This window comes from Culex quinquefasciatus, chromosome 2 (assembly GCF_015732765.1).
Source record: "Culex quinquefasciatus strain JHB chromosome 2, VPISU_Cqui_1.0_pri_paternal, whole genome shotgun sequence".
In the NCBI taxonomy this organism is placed as follows: Eukaryota; Metazoa; Arthropoda; class Insecta; order Diptera; family Culicidae; genus Culex; species Culex quinquefasciatus.
The window spans coordinates 154,065,937-154,090,045 of record NC_051862.1 but is presented as its reverse complement, the minus strand read 5'-3'; the positions used below and the strand labels follow the sequence as shown (position 1 = coordinate 154,090,045).

The 24,109-nt window shown below is 34.6% G+C and overlaps 1 protein-coding gene across 2 annotated transcripts in view; it reads right to left on the bottom strand.

Annotated features, from left to right (window-relative positions):
• Positions 1-22,249, bottom strand: part of LOC6036173 (villin-like protein quail) — a 29,393-nt gene extending 7,144 nt beyond the window's left edge. Inside the window, exon 1 of one of the 2 annotated variants that reach the window (XM_038256061.1) lies at positions 21,316-22,249. In XM_038256061.1, the coding sequence (XP_038111989.1) occupies positions 21,316-21,336 (21 nt within the window). In that variant the 5' untranslated portion in view covers positions 21,337-22,249. Of the gene's footprint in view, positions 1-10,264; positions 10,790-21,315 lie in introns of those variants that run through there. The other variant, XM_038256060.1, reaches the window with a different exon arrangement.
• Between the last annotated feature and the right edge of the window lie 1,860 nt (positions 22,250-24,109).

Below are 24,109 nucleotides of genomic sequence, written 5' to 3'. Positions count from 1 at the left end.
GTGCTCTGGTGCACCACTTCAAATTCAACTTTTTTGCGCCAATTCAATGTTTGTGGGTCAAAGTAAAGTATTTCCTGCATTATTGTACCAAAATTTAGCCATTTACTATTTTTACGATAAGCAAACAGCTCTGGGCGTTAGAGGGTTAACTATCCAATCATTTTTTGACTGATTATTTCACTTCAGTAAATCGAATTAATGTAAGTTTAAGGAACTTTACTAAAATAAAACAAAGAACTGCACAATTTCGAGCAAAATTAAGGGGGTCCAATATAGGACAACAAAATCCTAACTTTTCCGAAAGTGGACCTGCGTAATTTAACCTACAAAAATGAAGAAAACTGTGTTTTAAACCCTCTCCAACCCAACCCCGCCTCTAGACGGGCTATGATGAAGAAAATCGCAAAAAAACCATTTTACAATCGATTTTTGATCTTTGAAAAGCATTGGAAAGAAGAACTCTGAAAATTTAAGAAAATTTTAGTACCTACTGGAAGATTTACTTGTTTTATGTGACTTTCCCAATGTTTTTAAAAATGTAATTTTTTCAGGGGTTAACTTTGGCTGTGTTAACATTTCCTAACATTTCCTATATTTTAAGTAAAAAGAAGTATGCAGAAATTTTTGTAGTGTCCCAAACTAAGCATTTACGCATTTTTTTAACAATTCAAATGATAATGGTGGCATTTTAAAGCAGAAAATGTGAAAAACAAGCAAAAAATTGGGAAAGTGAAAATATGAAAAAATAATAGGCAAAAAGGAAGTTGAAAAATAGGCCAAATTCTACCAAAAAGGAATATAAACAAAACAAATTAAAATACTAAAAATGAAACAAGAAAAACATGATGGAATAAAAATGGCTTCAGCAGTGAAAGTTTCTCAAGTAGAACAATCCGAGATGGAGCTCATTCTGGAAGAAATCAGGGCCAAGCACCTGCGGAAGCTGGACACCAGTGCGACAGCAAAGGCGGCAGTCGTTACTGCGGTGGACCAGCTGGATTCTACATCCGGCATCGCAGGAGATTTCAAGGAAATGGAGGGGAAAGGACCAAGTTTTGAAAGTGCTCCTGCAGATATTTTCTTGGACGACGTCGGTGGTTTGTGGATGCCGGATGTGGATGGCGTCAACATCGTCAACAGCTGACCTAACTCGGGGAGGCTACGTGGCCTACGGAAGAGGTTTACATCGGTGTTGGGAGCTGGTTGGATGATCCCAGAATTGAATTTGGTGAGAGCGTTCTGATTTCTTCCTTATTATATTATTGCATTTCAATTTTCTCATTATTTACCAACGCCCACTACTTCATTCGTCGGTGAAGTATCCCATCAAACCCTTTCCCTTCCAAATCCGGATATCTTGGAGGTCGTCTAAGTTCTTAGGCATCTCTATAGGATATCCAATCATCAAATCCCTCCCCACCTCCCCCGTTGATCGTGAGGAGTCGACCAAAAGGACAAATGAATGGTGATGTGTCATTCGGCACATTCCTGACGCATTTATTTTCCTTATCGGCGCCAACCTAGCTATTGCGAGCTTTATGCTCGGCTAGAGTACGGTCAACCAAGCTAAGCTAAGCTAAGCTAAAAATGAAACAAGAAAAACATAAAACAAAATAAGAAAATATTATCATAGAAAAATTACCTCCTGAACACGGGAAATAATAAAAAACAATCAAACAAAATTTGGGTAGTAGAGGGAAAAGCAAAAGTTTTTCTTAAACATTTAATAAATGCTTGTTGTAATCAACCTAATTGCATATATTTCAATCATGAGAAAATGTTTTCATGTCAAAAGAACCAAATATTCGTAAATCTGTAGACGGAATTTTCAGGACCTATCAAAAAAATTGTTACACTCTTAAAGAAATTTGCCAATGTTTCATAATATTTTTACCCTCAAAAGTTGGTTTCGATAAATTTTGTCGCAATTTTTGCTTTCTTTTGTGAAACTAGTAACTTTTCATAACATTCTTGAATTACGAATCGGCCTACTTATCATCGCCAAAAATAATTGCACTTAAATAGTAGTTTATGCAACAAGTTGCAAAAAGAGGATTTTTTCAGCACGAGTCGTACATTTACGATAAATACGAAGAGTGCTGAAAAAATCAAGTTTTGCAACGAGTTCCAAACAACATTTTTTGCAATTCCGAAGAACAACGTTTGAGTGAAATTGTAAGTCAAATTTTCATGCATTTTGTCAATAGATCGTTTAAATCAAAAAAATGTTGAAAAGTGTTACATTTCGAAACAAGTGCTGAAAAGATCAACTTTTCAGCATTTATTTTGAAAAGTGTTGCTATTCGATTCTGTTTTTTTTGTGGTACAGAAAAGTAGGCTATTTCGTCGTTCAAGAATGACAGGAAAAGTAAGTAGTTTCACGTCGGAATTGCTAACAGTACTTTTCAGCATCCATCTGAGTGCTGAAAATTTCAACTTTGCTGATTTTTCTATGTGTTATTCAGATAGCCTTGACAAAAAACATCATTAATTGATTGATTGATTGAGCAGATTACCAGGTTTGTTAGAAAATGGAATTTTGTTGATTGTTTTTTTGAGATTTAAAATACAGCCTACATTTGAGTTTTAACATAGTATGTGGGAAATAGTTGAATTTTTGCCATTTTTTGCTTGTTTTTTCGCTGGAAAGAAAAAAAATCTTTATTCAATATGTTTTTTTGCTTTGGAGATAAGTTTAGATTAGTTTGTGTAGTAATACCGTAAAACGGGGTGACTTTGATAGCCGGGGTGACTTTGATAGGTTTGAGATTTTTGTGCAAAATGAAGAGTACAAATTAAATACGTACGGAATGGTTTAGACTCATACTGACCGTGGTAGAGAAGTGTTCAAAGTATTCTTAGAAGAAGTTTTCATAAAATTTTGAAAAGTTTATAAATTGAGTTAACTATAATTAAGAAAATGTTGATAAATAGCATTATTTTAATATTCTGAAAGTGTCATGATTTTCTCAATGAACATGATTTCGAATCGGAAAATGGAATGCATTTTCGGATTCTTTGGACAATTTTCCACTAGGAGAAGGTAAAATAAGTTTGTAAATAATTGATATTATGTGTTTTTGAAACATAAATCAAGAAAATCTCCCAATTTATAAGCATTTTCTGTAGAACAATTGTCATATAAAATGTGATTCTAGTTTCGATTTCAGTTTAGAGTGTCATATGATTCGAAAATTTTATAAACAAAACTAGTTTTAACGAATTTTAGGCAAAACTTTGACTTTTTAACAATTTTACCTAAAATTTATATGTATTTTGTTAAAAAGCTTATAAACTTACTTAACTATTTATAAACATTGATTTTTTTTTCTTAACGGCTGCATCAGACACCTTAGTGATGGTACATTTGACGTAAACATAAAATTTGAACACATTAAATCTTATTTCTACAAGAATAGCTATGAAAAATAAGAATTTTTAATGCAACTATTTTTTTAAACACTATTGAAACAACTTTTTATCAAAACTAGTGCATGCACCTTGTGTGGCCTACCCTAGTACGTGTTTTAAAAATAGTAATCTTAAGACAAACCTTACCAGTTGGAAAATATTTCAAAAATAAATTGAAATTCTATCAATGTCACCCCGGTTTACAGTACCTAAAATAAAAATATGTTGGTACAAAAAAGTTTAATTGCCTGATTTTCTTGTAAAATAATTGTGATCAAACTGACATTACTTGCAAAAGTCTATCTGCCAATGTACCGTAAAACGGGGTGACTTTGATAGCCGGGGTGACATTGATAGGATTGCGATTTTTCCGCAAAATGAAGAGCACAATTAAAATACGTGTGGTAGAGAAGTGTTCAAAGTACCTAAAGAAGAACTTTTCATAAAATTTTGAAAAGCTTAAAAAGTTAGTTAACTATAGTTAAGAAAATGTTGATGAAAGTCATTATTTTAAACTTCTCAAAGTGTCATGATTTTCTCAATGAACATGATTTTAAATCGGAAAACGGAATGCATTTTCGGATTCTTTGGACAAGGTTAAATAAGTTTTGTAAATAATAAATAATATTTGTTTTTGAAACACAGTTTAAAAAATCTCCAAATTTATAGGCAATTTCGGTTGAACAAATTTCATGTTAAATGTGAAAACTTGTGATTCGTGCTTCGAATTCAGTATAAAATGCAATATAAATCGATAATTTTATAAACAAAACTATAGTTTTAACAAATTTCAGGCAAAATTTCGACTTTTAAACAATTTTACCAGAAATTTATATGTATTTTGTTGAAAAGCTTATAAACTTAGTTAACTAAATATAAACATTGATTTTTTTTTCTTAGAAACTATATAAGCTACTTTAGTGATGGTACATTTAACGTACAAATAATATGATTTTAACAGGAAAAACTATGTTGATAGTCATCAGTCAAGGTCACCCGGAATTTAAACTAAGAATTTTTAACGTAACTATTTTTCTAAACACTATTGAAAAAACTTTTTTTCAAAATAGTGCATGGACTTTGTGTGGTCTACCCCAGTACATGTTTAAAAAATAATAATCTTGAGAAATACCTTACCTGTTGGAAAATATTCTAAAAACAAATAGAAATCCTATCAAAGTCACCCCGGTTTACGGTATCTGATTAATAAGTAGACCATATTTCAAATGTTTTGTTATCTAACCGGGACCGTGGTTTAGGGGTAAGCGTGGTTGCCTCTCACCCAGTCGGCCTGGGTTCGATCCCAGACGGTCCCGGTGGCATTTTTCGAGACGAGATTTGTCTGATCACGCCTTCCGTCGGACGGGAAGTAAATGTTGGCCCCGGACTAACCTAAAAAAAAGGTTAGGTCGTTAGCTCAGTCCAGGTGTAGGAGTCGTCCTGCCTCGGTGGAGTCGCTGGTAGGCAGTTGGACTAACAATCCAAAGGTCGTCAGTTCGAATCCCGGGGTGGATGGAAGCTTAGGTGTCAAAAGAGGTTTGCAATTGCCTCAACAATCAAGCGTTCGAACACCTAGTTTCGAGTAGGAATCTCGCAATCGAGAACGCCAAGGCAATGCTGTAGAGCGAATAATTTGATTTTTCAATTTGATTTTTTTTTTGTTATCTATTCCATCGAATCATAACAATTTGTTTAAATCAGCTGATGGATGTATTTTGAATGCTTCTCTTGGAGCGTTTATTATCATACCACGTATAAATTAAGCCAGTTTCCTGCAACAACTCGTTTGCATCCCATGTTAAATGAGCATGGTGCAATAAAGGCAAATAAAGGGAAGCCTATTCCAAGGAACTTGGATTTACATAATCAAGATTTCAATTCAGCTATACCACATGGGCTCATTAACGATGGTAATGTGAACGTTTTATAAAGTTATGGTTGTAAACGTCAATAGTGGTAACGATTTGAATAGTTTTAGCCCCGTCATGTATCTTGAATGGAAAAATGCGTTTGCAATTCGTTCGAAAGTGACCACTGGAGCGTTGTGCAACATTGAATTGATATTTGCTGCAATGGAAGCAATTCCAACACTGACGATTGTAAAACAAACATTCACCAAACCAAATACCATAAAATTCCAAACAAAAAGTTCACGACCTCGTTCGGGCGCTTCTTTTTTTCACACGCAAATGACTCGCAAATCGCGCCATTTTTCCACGCCAACGCCCCAAAACTCAAACAATTCGCCAGTTTTCCATATAACTTTCAAGACTCACTTTCTAACACGCGCGCACACGCCGCCAAGCTGGGAAAACATTTGCTGCATCAGTGGAAACAGTCAGGTTCCAGTCAGTCGGCTTCCGGTGTAAACATTTCTTTGCCAGTAGCAGAAAAAAAAAAATGCTTCAAAGGAAAAACAGTTAGCTTCTCCGTGGGTGGGTTTTTACAATTTTCCCGCCACTTTGCAAAAGCTCTGTATGCAAATCAACTTCTGGCTTTATTTTTTTTTTTGCATGCTTGAAGGTGAACGGAAAAATGCTCGCTCGCATTCAACTTGGGGCGGTTTTTATGGTAAAACGTTCCACGGACTATCAACCTTGATGATGGGGTGATACTCGGCGTAGCCAATGCGTTTAACGTATTAAGCCTGAATGGGTTTAGCGACTACCGGAAATGGGGTGGCAGATTACCGTCGTTGAATGCTAGACTGGTAGAAGGGTAGTTGAAAAGTAATTATGCAAAAAAAGTTTAAGCTAGTAGATTATAAACGTAACTATTATTAAAAAAGTTAAAAAAAACATGACAGAAAACACCAAAAAATCTTAACTACAGTCCAGACTCGATTATCCGAAGTTTTGATTATCTCATGTTCGATTATCCGAAGGTTTGTATAGGACTTCAGATTATCGAATCACGACTTCAACAAAAAAAAAAATTTTTTTTGTTTTCTTATTTTTAACATAAAAATCGAGTTGTGCGACCCTATTTAACGCTGCACATCAACCAGAGCTTTTGCACCCAGATTTTTGTTACTGACATTTTGGTATCTTCAAAACTACGGGTACTATCGAAATATTGTTTTATTCATCCCCTAATGTATTGTCCACAAAGTAATTAAAAACAAAGTTTGACTATTTTCACAATCACGTTATTGCAGGATTGGGTCCGTAAGTTTGACAATTTTGGAATAAGAAGACAACAACTTCCTTGGTTGATGTGCACCCCTAAGACAAATTTGAAAAGTTGATTGCATATTAAATTACAAAATTATTTTTTCAATACTTGATCGCCGCCATTTTGGCCGCCATCTTGGATTTAAAATTTATGGATCATTTAAGCGTAGTTTACAAATTCGATCTGCCTATGTGGATCAATCGGACCGCGCACTGGACTCACAATCCAGAGGTCGCCGGTTCGAATCCTGATGCGGACGCAAAAAAATCTAAGTGTTAATATAGGTATTCGGTGCCCTCTCCCCGTGCCCATACCTTCACACTTAGGAGACCCGGGAGGCGGAGTCTTGTCGCAAAAAGAACGATACACGCCTGTGGATCCGTTGACGAAACCGCAACGTTTAAGAGGGCCACATTATAAGGTGTTACGTCGATTCCGTTTTACAAATTCGATCAAAAATAAGGCAACGAAAAAAAAAAACGAGATTTGATTATCCGAAGTGAAATTTTGCCAAGGCCTTATAATCGTGATAATCGTGTCTGGACTGTATTGAAAAATAGCAATAAATACCTCAAAAAGCTATTCAAAGTTCAAAATAACAATACATTTTTGAAAATATTGTTTTTTCTAGTTTGTTCATAGGAAATTTAAATTTACAGCAGTAATTTTTTGCTCATTAGATTTTTCGAGGAAATTTTGATGGAGGGAGACTTGAGATAAAATACCATTACAAAGCTCAATGAAAAGATTGGGTTTTTTCACAGCTAGTCGAATATGATTTTTTTTCATTACATTTAGGGGAAATATACCCATTTTAATCACTCTAAGCCGTTCGACAAATTCTCATCAATTTGCCGTTGCTATTAAATCAACATTTTCAGGTGTATCAACAATGGAGAGTTTCTTGCTCACTCTTATTTGTGCTATTTATTACTTTGGAACAGTCAAATACACTTTATGAAAGCTGTAATCCATGATTAAAGTGCTTAAAGGCCGATAATAGAAATAGGCTGAAAAAGGGTATAGTTCCCCTACAATTTATGCGATTCTTGGCGATTAAGGTTTAAGATTTTTCAAATGAGCTAAAGATATTATTCCTATATTTTGAATACATTCGATTTGTTGTCCCATAAATAATAAACTTGAGTCACAAATTTATGATTAAAAAAAATACTGATCAAATAAAAAAATTACAAAAATATGCAAAAATTTATTTTCCAATCATATCAATCACAATGGGATGATTTTTGATATGCTATTTTTATGCATTTTTTCATATTTCATACATTTTCAAGAGCTGTTTGATATCCCAAACCTTTTCTTCACCCATTTGAAAATGTTTAAAGTAAAATGTTACTTAAGCTTGACTTTCAACAATTTTTGAAGTCAATAATGAACTTTCGAATTTTTCATATTTAATGACGTTTATTTCACATATTGAATCAATGGATTTTGAATAAAATTTGGATATTTTCCACTGTGAAAAATAATGGATCAAAGTCAAAAATTCATTGTGCCAAATAAAAAAAAAGCAAAATTTATGAATGGTTGCCTTTTTTAGAATAAAGGCCGTTGCAAATATTTTTTGAGCTTTATGTCCCTCAACTCTGACCAAAGTCGATGGGTGGAAGGGGGAAAGGGGTTTGGGGGAATAAAAAAGATTGAAAATTGAATTTACAAGTCATTTACATTTCAATGAAAAAAGTGTTTAAAATTGCATTGTACACCTGTCCAGTTGTTTTGCAATCATTAGTGTCTAAAATACCTAAGTATTGACGAAAATTAGTTTTTTTTTGCAAAAAAATGTTTTGCGATGCTGTACATTGGAATTTCATAAAAATTCATAACATGTTTAATCCAGCCCAAACATGCTAAATATGATTATCAATGCAGAAAAATGCGCTTCAGATTGTTTTCAGTTGATTTGACTATTTTTTCTTTAAAATTTGAAGTTTTTTGAAAAAATATTTGTTTGACCCCTGATTTTGAACCAATTTAAACTTTGAATTTTTTTTGCAACGGCCAAACTGTCCTAAAAATAAGTTTTCAGTTTTGAGAGGGCCGTTGCAAATAATTCTAAAATGATAAAAAAATACAAAAAAAAATAAATTTTGAGATTTTTTTTTTAATTAAGCATAAGCATAAGCATAAGCATAGGTGCCCACCCGCAGTTGCTACTCCGTTATTGACCAGGACCTCCAGAAGTTACATCCACGAGCCGTGGAAGATGAGTGGGTGCTATCTTTCCTCGCTTCGCAACTTCTCAAAGGCCCCTATCATGCTGATCAATACCGGCGCCGGCCACGACCAGTGGTAGAGTCACGGGGAAGTGGATGGGAATGTTAGTCCGATACTTGAGTGATAGAGACCGCCCAATCGACTGCTTCTCCGACAAAGTATCACATGAGTTTTGAGGGGGTTAGTAGATGGGTATGAGGTCAGGATTCACGAGTGGCAGTGATGTGACCTTGAGCATTTTGTTTATCGGTTTAAATTTTTTAAATCTTAGGCAGCTGGCTGCGGAAAGATAGATAATTGATTATTTAAAATGGTTTATTTTTATCGAACGCGTGCCAGCCGAGCAGTAGTGCTATGGGCTGGACTTATCAGTATAATTTTACTGTTTTTACAATTTAGATAACGCGAGCAAATTTCAAAAATAGTAAATAAATGACGCTTTACTCTTCATAAAATCGATAGTTTGATGAGTTAATACTAAAACTGAAAGTTGGAATAAATTTTTACGATCATTTACGACGAAAATTATCGCGAAAAAAAACCGGACTGCGCGTCCCCAGAGGCACTGCACTTATGAAGACATTATTCAATTATTATGACCAATCACCCCATGCACACAAATAGCGACACAAAAGAGACGAAAATTATCGCGAAAAAACAGGACTGCGCGTCCCCAGAAGCACTGCACTTATGAAGGCATTATTCAATTATTATGACCAATCACCCCATGCACACAAATAGCGACACAAAAGAGACGAAAATTATCGCGAAAAAACAGGACTGCGCGTCCCCAGAAGCACTGCACTTATGAAGGCATTATTCAATTATTATGACCAATCACCCCATGCACACAAATAGCGACACAAAAGAGACGAAAATTATCGCGAAAAAAACAGGACTGCGCGTCCCCAGAAGCACTGCACTTCAAATTTTGAGATTTTTGAGATTTTTTTGAGATTTTTTTTTAATTAAACAGAAACATTTTTTGGAAGTGGATGTGCAATCATTTGAAAGCTATTTGAAAGGTAAATATATTGCCTTCATTATTACATTTATCACGTCATAATAACATATTAAAAAAAATTAATAAACTGTCCGGCAAAACACACGAAAAAATATTTATGATTTTTTTCTAGCTGTATTTTTGATTTTTTTTAAAAATTATTATACAACTTGAACAAATTCTTCTTGTATAATCTTCATGAGGGTATTTACTGATATCAATTCAAATTTCATCCAATTTGGGCAAGCCTATAAAACTTGAAAATAACCAAAAAAATATGCTAAAATATGTTTTTTTGGATACATAGGTACTTAGAAAAAAAAGAAAATTTAAGTTTTAATGGTCTAAACTTAATCAACTTTATTCTTCAATCAACTTTATTAATTGATAGTAAACTTTTTAAATGTAAACCTCGTTTCAATTTAAGAAGATACGTACGTAATCCTTTTGATTAATATCCAAAATCTGCATTTTTTCAGCTTCACTCTTCTTCAAACAGATTTCACTTGTTTGTTTTAATTAATTAAAATACACGAAATATATAAATATTTATATCACCACACACTGACGAGCTTGTAAAGTTGTTGAACGTCAACAAAGTATTAAATAATTTAAATATCACAGCAAATCCATCGCCCTCTAGATCACACTTCGGCACACTTTGATAGTATTTTTTTTCTCGTGTTTCGTTTCTCAAAGAATCTCAATCAAAACTTATCTTCCTAGGAATCTAAAACTGTTAGCACTGCACGAACCGCTAGGAAGATTGCTTTTGCTTCAACAATAAACAACAACGAAAAAGACAGCACCCCTCCGAACAGTTGTTCTCGGAACGAACTTGGTTCAACAACAGAAACAGAAAAAGCACGCGCCCGTTCCGACCCCGAAAACGCCGACCAACATTCTGCGCCGAGCGGTGGAAATGAAATGAAATGATATGCAACTTGCAACCTTTGCTTGGCCGAGGCCACCTTCCTTCTCCCCCGTTTCTTGCGCAAGCTCGTCTTTCTCTCTTGAGCAAAAGGTTGGAACGCCGAATAGTCCGCACACACGTTCCCGGACTTGGAGAGAAACAATTTTCTTGAGCTGAGCAACTCACGTTTTTCACCCAGCTCGAATGAAAATGCTCGCGTGCTAAGCCACATAGCGTTGGCTATGTCGTTTGAATTAAAGTTAAGGGGTAACGTCTACTAGCGATTTCAGCAGATTGCTGAAAATTTTGATTATGATTTTATGATTTTATGATTTTATGATTTTATGATTTTATGATTTTATGATTTTATGATTTTATGATTTTATGATTTTATGATTTTATGATTTTATGATTTTATGATTTTATGATTTTATGATTTTATGATTTTATGATTTTATGATTTTATGATTTTATGATTTTATGATTTTATGATTTTATGATTTTATGATTTTATGATTTTATGATTGTATGATTGTATGATTTTATTTTTCATTTTATTTTTACGTGGCTTAGAGTCTTGGTCTTCCCCCCTAAGTCAACGTTTGCCGCTGTGGAGTCACTCGCGCAAATGTGCTTTTTCTCCCAGTCACCTTTCCTGCCATATTATAGTAAAATGAAAGAAATAGAAGAGGTAAAACAAGAAAGAGAAAAAACTTAATATAAAATAATAACATCACTTTATAGACACGAAATAGCACAAAAGAAAACAAAGTGCTGTAAACTGATAGAATCTCCGCGCGACGTGCTGAAAAACAATAACAAACGCCATTATGGCAAACACAATCGCACAGCCAGGGATGAAAAATTGAAGCTTTATGGCAATGATTGTTCGGTTAATTTCGTGCTTATGGAGAAGAGCATAAATAGTTTTGAGGTATTTTTTAATTTTTGTTCATAACTTTTCGATTTTTTTTAATAATAAGTTCAAAATTTTTCTTTATATATTTTTTTGCCAATTTAATTTAGCAAATTTAAATATTTATGATCATATTTGAAGCTTTTTTTTGCCATCATGAATCTCGAGGTCAAAGTAATTTTCCCTATCACCAGGCATTCGTGGTTTAAAAAACTGTTTAGGCAGCACGTACAAGCACCACAACAGATTAGATCGCACAGTTCTCATAATCATCATGCACTTTGGCTCCCGCGATGAATAACGGAGTCAGTAGATTTTTATATCTTCTGTACAAGGTAAAGTCCCACTACTTCTAGAATAATCAGAAGTTAGTTTTTTTTATTGAAATTATTTCTAATAATTCATGATTTGAAATCATCGGTTAGTGTAACTTACGGCCCAATCCATACGTCACTAAAGTTGATTGCCATACCGCAGATTTCCATTAAACTGATCTACTCCATTACCATAAAGAAATGATGCATGTCTGCATCTGCATGAACTCAATGGCGCATGGAAAAAAGGTTAATATATGCCATTGATTACAATAATTACAATAGATTTTTTCTCTTTTCACAATCGTGTAAGTCGAAGCTTCGACGAGGAGAAAGTGTTGCCAGAAGTCGAACAAATTACTCTAACGATGGAATTGTGTTCGATGCTTCGGGGTAAATTGTTACTTTTCCCTCACTTTAGGCTATAAATAACAACAAAACAGCAATAATTTCTACTAATTTGTTTCAATGTCAGCGCCCATTGTGACAGAGTAACCTTCGAGGGTGGCACCGAGGGGCACTTCAATGGTGATTATTGCTTTCCTGCTGCTTTTTTTCCAGTACCAATTTGTTTTCCAAGCGACTTCCGGAGCGGACACTTTCGTGGACAGAAAGCATTTTTAATGAGCTAGCACTTGTCACCATCATCCGTCATGCGTCGCTGCCAACACTGCTCTTTTATTGCCACTTGCAAACAATGGCGAATGTCGCTGAAAATTTCAGTTAAATTTTTAATTTAGTTATTTTTATAAATGCATCAAGCTCCAAAAAATCTTATTTTTTTATTTAATTTGCCAAACCGTCAACTTATTTCAACTTGTCGTTCTTCAGCGAATGGAGTGGTATCACTAAACAGCTGCAAAATTGCCAAAACAAGACACAAACGCTTCTGAAATGTCAGCCAAGCAAGTCGGTTCGAAGCAGAATTAAGACAGTAGCGGGCGCGGATAGCGGAAAATGGTTTTTATGAGGTTCTCCAATCATCTCGAGCGGTTGATTTTTGCCATTTAAGCCAAATTACATAACCAGCTCGTTTTTGCCTGAGGTTTAGCGTTTTCCAACGGAGCCCCTTTCGCGCTGTGGTTTTTGTGGCAAACGAGCGAACAACTAGAAAAGCTAGGTTCGTCACTTCTGGGCGCAGTCCCCGGCGTTCAAGTCTCTCAAGTCGCGTGGTTTCGATTGATGGCACGATCACGTTGTTTTTGAAAAAAGGTTGGCATTTGGAAGTCATGAAGTTGCACCATCCAGCGTGATAGGTTCTTCTTTGGCGTAAATTCCCCCCTCCTGGGATATCATTCAAATTCACGCGCTCTAACCCGTACATAGAACTGTTGTTTTATGCTTCAATTATGGGAGGGGAACAACAAAAAAAGAGATTGTTCTTCCCCCATGTAAGTCGGGAGAATGCAAACAGCAAAGAGTTCGAACGATCATGCGGGACGTGAACAGCTGCGATTAGAGGCCGGTCGAGCGCGCTCAGGTGGAAAATTATTCACGGTTTTGCTCCACATTTTCGCTCCCACACTGTGCTGTGTCCGCTCATTACGGAGGGGATAGATTTTGCAGCACCAAACGGTGTTCAAATTAGAAATTTCTTTGACAACTTAGCAATTCTATGCCAATCAGGGAATCGGTTGTATCCAACCCACTCCGATTTCAATGAAACTTTGTAGATTATGTTTTCCCAGGCTCATATAAGCCAAAAAATCTCTATTTGGTTAAAAATTGAAAAGAATAGTAGATTTTTTTTGACTAAGAGCACCGCTTTCTATTTAATATAATTTTTAAGAATATAATTTTCGAAAAAATATCTTTTAATTTTTTTTTTCAACAGTGACAAATTTTTACTCTTACAGAAAACATTTTTTCGTAAGGATTAAACCTTTCCTACAAATTTGATTGAAGACACTGCTGATAATACCTACCAGTATTAGGTGAGATACAAACTCTGAGAAAAAACATAAATTTTATAAATCACGTTTCCTAAATTTTACTCTAATAAAATTAAAAAATCAATTCAATTAACAAAAATGTTTCTAATTTAAAATCAATTTAAATTCATTCAAAAGGCCCAAAATGAGCATTGGCAAGCACGAATCCTGATTTTCGGTTCAAAGATCAGAAATCACTCACTCATCGCATCGCCGAGCGAATCTTTTCCGACTGGAGCTCGCAACCATTCGCGAGCGAACACGACACTCAGGCTGCCAGCGACTTGCTCAATCGCTTCTCCCAGTGACACAAAAACTTTGTGAATTTCTTTGCCTACTCCGTCCGTCGACCCGAGTCACACACAAATACGTTCAGAGAGGAGAGAATCTAACAACATACCAGCTCGGCGCTCTTTTGGCCTGCGGTGCGCAGTTTACCGTAAATTTTTATTTGGTAGGGTGGAAAATGCTTTTAAAATTGTCTTTGATGTTGTGTTATCAACAAAATTGCAAAACATTTTTGATAACATTGATTTTAACCAGTTTGATAAATAAGCAAAACAAAGCAGATCGCAAACTACTTCGACTAAACGACTGAGCGACATAGCGCAATCGGTCTCTTTGAACAACTACCCGAATGAAGTGAGAGCGAGAGCAAAGAGAGAGTATTCTGTAACGATTGGTGTGGAAGCGACAAACGGTAGGAAACGGTCAGAGCAGTTTTTTGTCTCTTTCGATTTGTGGTCGCGAGTGAATGAGTCTTTTTGGAGCAATTAGGGTGGTAAGTGTGTTTTTTAAAGAAATAATCAAAGTGAATATCTTGAAATATTATTGTCTTTTAATGCTTGGTTGTGTCGAGAGGAGGTGGAGGGGTAAAATTCAAATTACATGCCTACTTAAATTAAAACAAGCTAAAAGTATCACAAAATGATTATGACATCACAGCAGTTCTGCGTTTTGCCAAAACGTAAAAGAAAATTTAAAAAATAATAAAAATTAAATTTTATCAGGTTTATGTCTGATTTATGGCTTAATATTGAATGTAGTTGAGAGATACAGTTTATAATGTTGAATTTTGGAAGGTTGGAAATTCGGTTGGTTGAATATTACCGTAAAACGGGGTGACTTTGATAGCCGGGGTGACTTTGGTAGGTTTGCGATTTTTCCGCAAAATGAAGAGTGCTATAAAATACGTAAGGAATGGTTTAGAAACATACTGACCATGGCAGAGAAGTACCTCAGTCTTCTCAAAGTGTCATGATTTTCTCAATCAACATGATTTTAATCGGAAAACGGAATGCATTTTCGGATTCTATGGACAATTTGCCACTAGGAGAAGGTTAAAAAAGTTTGTAAATAATAAATAATATGTGTTTTTGAAACACAATTTAAAAAAATCGTTAAATTTATAGGCAGTTTCAGTTGAACAAATTTCATGTAAAATGTGAAAACTTATGATTCGTGCTTCGAATTCAGTATAAAATGCAATATAAATCGATAATTTTACAAACAAAACTAGTTTTAACAAATTTCAGGCAAAATTCCAACTTTTGAACAATTTTATCTAAAATTTATATGTATTTTATTAAAAAGCTTATGAATTTAGCTAACTAAATATAAACATTGATTTTTTTTCTTAAAAACTATATCAGCTACTTTAGTGATGGTACATTTAGCGTACAAATAACGTTTAAACATCTTAAATATGATTTTAACAAGAAAAACTATGACTATCAAAGTCACCCCGGAATTAAATCTAAGAATTTTTAACGTAACTTTTTTTCTAAACATTATTGAAAAAACTTTTTTTTCCGAAATAGTGCATGGACTTTGTGTGGTCTACTTCAGTACATGTTTTAAAAATAATAATCTTGAGAAAAACCATACCTGTTGGAAAATATTCTGAAAACAAATTGAAATCCTATCAAAGTCACCCCGGTTTACGGTACCTCTTTTTCGAGTATTTTTTCCTATAATATTTTGCTAAAATGTGAAATTTAACAGAAATTGATTAAAATTTTACCAGTTACTGATGTAAAATTACACATTTTTGACACAAAATCTGTCACCTTTCTCAGGTTTAATATAACCATGATTACCATCATATTTTTTTAATGTGAGTGTAAAATTACAAAACTATAGTACTCAATTCCACATTTGGACGCGCCGCAGTGTTCGTTTACTAGTGTTGTATTCGTTGATTTGGCAAATGTCAGTTTTATTGAAACTTGTTGTCTGCCATCTAATTACATTTTTTCTTAAAATTTGATCCATGGAAAACAATCAGCTAAAAACATATGGGTAATTCTCTACCAACTCACACGAAATCGGGAAAAGTTACCCCGACCCCTCTTCGATTTGCGTGAAACTTTGTCCTAAGGGGTAACTTTTGTCCCTGATCACGAATCCGAGGTCCGTTTTTTGATATCTCGTGACGGAGGGGCGGTACGACCTTTCCTATTTTTGAACATGCGTAAAAATACGTGTTTTTCAATAATTTGCAGCCTGAAACGGTGATGAGATAGAAATTTGGTGTCAAAAGGACTTTTATGTAAAACAAGCCTTACCCGACAAATTTCGTCCTGCCCTTGTTTGGTTCCTGACGTTTCTTGCTTGTTTGCTAATTCAGCCTCCTGTGATCTAAGTTTGAGTTTACGTAACTTTTCCCATACAATCCACAGATTTTCTGGAATCGGTTCCAGAGTGGCCAAAGTTGTATTTTTTTGGCGTAAGAACCTTCCTTGGACTTATACGAACCCAACGCAACAAAGATCACCTCGATCCGACGCTCCGTATTGTACTGATTCGCGTTCGAACAAAACCGTCGAAATTTTTTATATATATAGATTAGACGCCCGATTTGATGGCGTACTCAGAATTCCGAAAAAAAAAACGTATTTTTCATCGAAAAAAACACTAAAAACGTTTAAAAAATTCTCCCATTTTCCGTTACTCGACTGTAAAATTTTTTGGAACATGTCATTTTATGAGAAATTTAATGTACTTTTCGAATCTACATTGACCCAGAAGGGTCATTTTTTCATTAAGAACAAAATTTTTCATTTTAAAATTTCGTGTTTTTTCTAACTTTGCAGGGTTATTTTTTAGAGTGTAACAATGTTTTACAAGGTTGTAGAGCAGACAATTACAAAAATTTTGATATATGGACATAAGAGGTTTGCTTATAAACATCACGAGTTATCGCTATTTTACGAAAAAAAAGTTTTGAAAAAGTTACTTTTTGCGTTTCTCTTTGTTTCGTCGTCCGTGCCTGTGGCGGGTGACCATGAACGGTCATGATCCACAACGACCAACATGTACAATGAATTTACTGTAAAGCATTGAGAAATTTGTTGTTTTATCGGAAATTAAAATTTTTGAATCTGAGAATATCTCATGTTGAATGGGAAATGAAACATTCTTCTGACGGCAAGTTAAGTAGACACGATACAAGGATAGATAAAAATTGGAAAGAATTGAGTACAACTGATTTGATATGGATTCCAACTTTTCCACAAATTAAAAAAAATAACAAAACGTATCGATAGAAATAATTTCAAATTCATATTTGTTGTGTTAAATCATAAAAAAATGTAAAATATCAAGAACGTTGTATTTCCTAACGCAATTTAAAACTGAGTTATTCTATTATTTTCTTTAATTGCTTTACAAAAAATAAGCAATGAAAATTATGTGATGATTTGATTTTTTTTAATTCTATGTTTCCATCCCATATTGACACGTCGTTGCCAATGCACAGAAAGAATCATCTGCACGCTCTTTTTCACAGAAAAAAGAAGATGGGACGTTTCGCGTTCCTCCAAAGTCACAAAAAATACCTGAACCAGAGGCGCGGAATAAAACTCATTGATCGGTCGGGCAGTGGCCTATAATTAGTGCAAGAACTGGAAAAGGAGCACATAAAAAAGACGAATTGCTTTCCACGGGGTCTCAATCATGGTGCCATTGTAAATTCGAGCAGTTTGATGGTTTCTTTCTCGCTATTCTCACAATGTGACGAATGATTGAATAGATTGTTTGATGTTCAATGTTGCCTTCTGCACCGACTATTTTTAGAACCACCCTCGGCAATAATCAGCAATAAAGCTGATTAACCGCGGTTCATTGCGCTCGAATTTGGTTCTTCCCATGTTTGCTGGTAGTTTGCCACTGCTTTTCCCAAGATTTGAAACTTGAGGGGAAAAAAGCCAGGTTGCACGATTCATGTTTCGCTGAGAGACTTTAAATAACTTAATTTTGTGCGCCAGCAAAGGCAAAAGCGTGATCAACTCGCGAATTGCAATGATTGCGAATTATTGTTGGGTTTGGTTTTTCCTTCCTTATTTGGGTCAATTTTATCCTCATTTTTCTACCTCTGCTGCTGCTAAGATTGGCGCTGGCCGCATTGATTGAATAATGGGGTATGACATGAGCGTGGAAAGGAAGGAAAGAAATGTGTTTTTTTTTATTTAAAGCAAATATAAGCGGGTTCATTTGAAGCCGGCTAGAATAATTACTGCATTTTGTTTTGCCATGTGATGGTGGCTCTCAAAGGGAATTAAGAGTAAATTTGGTGTCGATTTTTTTAAGCTAAATTTTTGTATTCTTTGATTTGGAGGAAACTTTGTGTGTATTTTTTATATTACCAAAGGAGTCATTTTGCATCATTATTGGTCCATCCATGCAAGTCTTCATACAATTTTAGCAACCGTATGTACAAAAAGGCAGTTAAAATATTTGAAAATCTGTAGCTTGATAGTGGATTTCTTATCGATTTTGGCAAAGTTGGTATTGCTTAGAACTTGTCAGATGAGAATTTCTACACAAAAAAATATTATTTTTTTTCAGCTGGACCTTCTATACAAAAAAAATAACTGCAAAATAATCACTTTTGAAATTTATTTCAAATAAAAAAAAAAGATCTTATGAGCTTTGGTTGAGTTGATAAAAATTAATTGGACAGTGTTGAAAAAGCTTCGAAAAAGTCATGTTTAATTTTTATATGTATATATTTTGAGCAATACCTAAAATTTTGCCGTAGACACAAAATTGATCAGAAAATTCATTATCAAGGTACAAATTTTTCAATATTTTTAAATTTTTCATCGAAAAAAGTGGCACATGTCATTTTATGGGAAATTTAATGTAGTTTTCAAATCTGCAACAAGCCAGATGGGTCATTTTTCATCCAGATTCAAAATTTTTGTTTTAAAATTTCGTGGTTTTTCCTAACTTTGCAGGGGTTTTTTTTAGAGTAACAATGTCCTACAAAATTGTAGGTAAATTTCTACGAGAATTATGAAATTTCAAAAGATTTACTTTATCTTTTACGACTTTTAAAAACAAATTTAAAAAAATACACCCAAAAAGGGATTAAAGAATAACAGATTTGAAGAAAGCAAAAACAAGGGTACATTTTTTAAAGAATTATGAAATTCACAGAGAATTTAAAATTTGTATGGAAATTCTGTTACGAGGGTGATGATGGGGTTTAAAAATCCGATTTTTTGCGTTACGTAATAAAAGCACGCCCCCAAAGATTTGAAGTTGAAATTATCAAAAAGATGGTGAATTTTTACAAGCATATTGAAATCATTTGTTTAAGATTTTGCGTTTTAAAGATTAATTGATTAAAAAATTAAAAGATTTAAATCTTTAAAGATTTGATGATACCAATAAGAAGTCAAATTTATTTATTGAGCAATTCCAGCTCAAATCAAGAATTTTTCTTGTACTTTTGTACACGACCCTCTCCGATTTCAATGAAACTTTGTAGACATGTTATCCTAAGCCTATGTAAACCATTTTTGTGTGTATGGAGCCAATTGTACTCGAAAATAACAGTTGAGAAGGGCTATTTAAATTTAAATATTTTTGTATTTTTTTAAAATTACTTTATCTCGAAGCCGTTGCATCGTATCAAAAAGTGGTCAAAGACAAACTTGTAGGAAATTGGACGGGCTTTCTGGAAAAAATACACTGAAATAAAAATACACGCCACTTCTATGATATTTTATGATTTTTAAGCTTAAAAGTTAAATTTTAAGGTGATGCCACGATTTTTTTTTCGGCCGATTTCCCACAAGTTTGTCTTTGACAGCTTTTTAATTTAACTCGTTTTAATATTGTCGTAAGCTTATTTACTATCCAGGTTTCCACCACACTAAAAAAAATATTCTATTTTCAGTTATGAGCAATGAAATTAGCTTATATTTGAAAGCCCATACATCCAATTGAAATGCAATCAAAGACAAAATTATAGGAAATTGACCGAGCTTTTCGGTAAAAATATTTACGAGACTGAAAAATCAAGTCTGGCATATACAAATTGCCTAAAACCACAAAAAAAAACAATTTTTCAGCATTTTTATTTTTAAAACCGCTTTATCTTCCCAAGGATTGGACATAGGACAATGGTCAATATGGAAACTTTTATGTAAAATTGTCTGGAGAATCGATTCCTACTATCGGTATTCTGAAATTCTGACCCCTGACCACTTTTAAAAAAAACATTTTTAGTAAATGATGTTTGTATTTTTTTAGAAGAGACATACCACTCTGCATTTTTCGTGAGTCTTTTTGTAACATCTTGGGCTATTTTCACAAAAAAATGAACGAAGAAACATCGTGACATCACCTTGAAATTCAACTTTTAAACTTAAAATCAAAAAATCTCATAGAAGTGACGTGTATTTTTGTTTCAGTGTATTTTTTCAGAAAGCTCGTCCAATTTCCTACAAATTTGTCTTTGACCACTTTTTGTTACGATGCAACGGCTTCGAGATACAGTAATTTTTAAATTACAAAATACAAAAATATTCAAATAACTTAAGCCCTTCTCAAATATTATTTTCGAGTACAATTGGCTCCATGTACACAAAAATAGCTTATATAGGCCTAGGATAACATGTCTACAAAGTTTCATTGAAATCGGAGAGGGTCGGGTACAAAAGTACCAGAAAAATTCCTGATTTGAGCTGGAATTGCTCCATGTCAAGCCAAATATGTTTAATTCAAATGTATTGCCAAATCATAAATTTGTTACCAATTTTAATTACTCTTGTATTTTCATTGCTTCTTGACTCATAAAAAAATTTGATTTCACGATAATATGAAGGGTCGTAATCATTGTTTCCCGCCCGTGTGGATCAATCGGACCGCGCACTGGCTCACAATCCAGAGGTTGCTGGTTCGAATCCCGCGGCGGGCGCTCTAAAAATTCTTTGTGTAAATATGGGTATCCGGCGTCGTCGCTCCGTGCCGTACTCAAACACTTAGGACCCAGGGCGGCGAAGTCCTTGTAGTTAAAAAGGAAGACACTAGTGGTTGGTACTAGCAATAGTGGCCGACAGCTATAAAGTCAACTTCGTTTTTTCGTTTCGTTATTTATATCATACTGCAAGCAGCTAACTTACCTTTGCCATTTGTTTGCTCATTGCTACAGCTTCTGAAGTTCTACGATGTTAAACAAACGTTCCGCGACTTGTTACTGCCAATTGAATATCGCAACAAGCTCCTGCAATCAATCACGGGATGCTTATCACCATCTTTCAATTACTTAGCACTTGACACACACAATTTGCTCGAGTCGTCACCTTTCGTGATGTTCTTCGCAGTGAACGATGAGATCACTTGGATATATTTTCGACCAATTTTCACTTGTTTTTACAAAATCACACTGCTGTTCACAACACACCTAATCCAATTTCTCGTCTAATTTTGTCATCAGCATCGAATTTCACTTTCAATCAATTAGACCGATTCTAGCGTACTGACGCTGGCAGTCTGCTCCACCAAGCCCAGAGAGCCTCTTTTTTCGTTCACCATACCTGGATGCCACCCACGCTCCAACTAAAGGCCATACCGATTTCTGAATGAATGCGATTTTTTTCGCGCGCGCTCTCCCCATTAACCTCTCTCCTCCCGCTTCTTCTGACTACTCTTCTTCTGCTGCTGCTGCTGCGACAGGTAGCATCAATTGGGCTTACCTTTCCCCCCTTTTCACACACACATAGTCACGACGACATAGTCGCTGGGAGGTTCTTTTTTCTCATCACTTGGCACAACCACTTTGTTTTGTTATTTTTCACCCAAAACTAAACCATTCTATGTATAGTGGGGGGGAGAGCCAACCCACCTATTCCACCTATTTGGTGGTCGCGACGGTTGAAGTTTTCATGCTACCGATGAAAATTGGAACGCAATGGCACACAATGAGAAAAAAAGTCTTGATTGAAAGGATGATTGTACCTATTTTTGTCCGTTTGGATCATGGTTTGGACAACCATTAGTCTTCTTGGTTTAAATAAAATTGTTTCTTCTTCATTTTGGGTCAATATTCGTTAAAAATATTTTGTACTTCCTCCAGGGTATGGAGCATTTCTCCTTAAGGGTGCTCAGCAATCAAGGAAGTTGTTGTCTTCTTATTTCAAAAGTTTTAAGCTTACAAACCCAATCCTGCAACAACGTGATTGTAAAAATAGTCAAATTTTGTTGTAAATTACTTTGTGGACAGTACTTTAGGGGATGAATAAAAAAATATGTAGTTTTGAAGCTACTAAAATGTCTTTAAAAAGATCTGGGTGCAAGAACTTGATGTGCACCGTTAAGTCATTTCGCCGAATAGGACGTTTTGCCGGAGGTCGTTTCGTCGAATGCACATTTCACCGAAGCGACAGAAAACGAATAGTGAATTATCAATTATTATTTAATTTACTTGAGTTTTTTTTTGCATTTTCCAAAATGAGCAGCTCTACGAATTTATTAAAAATATTATATTTTTTTTGTTTTTCTTTTCTTTCTAAAAACAAATAGGTTTTTCTTAATTTCTATTACTTTTTGCATTATTTCAAACAAAAGCATAGTTTGAACTATTCTTTTTTTTGTGAGAGTTTTGTTGAGCACATTTATGTATGCGCATTTTGCATTCTTTAGCACCATGAGCATTTCATTGTAAATGAATTGGCTTTAAAAAAAAACAATTTCGCTCGATATGCCAAGGGGTCTGCAAATGCAAAAATCAGGTGTTATGTATAAAACACACTATTTATGTTTTTGTAAAAATAAAAGTCACAGATAAAGTTAACTTAAAAGGTAGCTCTTTGATTTGATTTGATTTGATTTGATGTGATAACCAACAGGGCCACAAGGATATTAACTTAAAAAGGTAGCTCTGGACATAAATTAAAGCAACGCGAAAAGTTCTTTGAATTATTCGGGAGATGATGTTTAGTTATCAATTTGAGTTTTTAGCTGTAACATGTCGACGTCGTCGTGCTATCATGTCTCACCCGCACGTTCCGAGAAAAACGTGTTTTAATGTTTGACCTTGAATAAGGGTCATTCCATCTCAACTGTGCACGAAAAAGTGCAAATTTGAAAATTACCCTCTCCGATCCTGCTCAAATTTGGCAGAGCTGTTGATACTATCAAAACATGCAAGAATCCCGAATTTCATCCAAATCGGACCACCCCCTCCATTTTTGTACCTCCCCAAAAAATCGACTTTTTGGCGATTTTTGACCAAACCTCGTAGTTTCAAATGGCGATAGCTCAGGAACCACAAATCTTAGAGGGTCGGTCTTAGACTCAATTTTGAAGGAAATTGGACGTAGAATCCATTTCCGTGATCAAAATTTTGATTAATTTAATTTTTCTACCTGTATGGCGCAATTGAAAACTTTAAACGGCCGTATCTCAAAACACCCCAACTTATTTTTTTTATTTGACCTCACCATCGTGTTCCCCGGCCAATTTTACATAAGAATCACTTATCGAAAGAAATGAATATGTTTCGTTCCAGAGATATCGAATTTCAAAGTTTTGTGTTTTCGAGATAACCTACATCAGCTTCATTCGCCACATCTGCTAGAAGCACACATGCAGGCTGATCAATAACTGCTACCTGGTGTTCTGGGAGATGATTAATTTAATTTATATTTTTATAATTTTACGCAAATATTTATTCAAATGGCTAATAGTGGAAAATCTAGTATGTTTGGCAGTTAAGTCCTCGCTCCTAGTTTCGTCCAATTTGCTCATTTTCACTATTTAAACAACAAATTTTGCAAAACTTTTGATAGAAACTTGCTTGCTCACTTCTTATTGAGCTATTTATCACTCGATTTCAGTTGAAAACGCTTTTAATCAGCTGTAATTGAATGCCAAAGCGCTGATATTGCAACATTAGAGGAACGCTGGAATTAGATG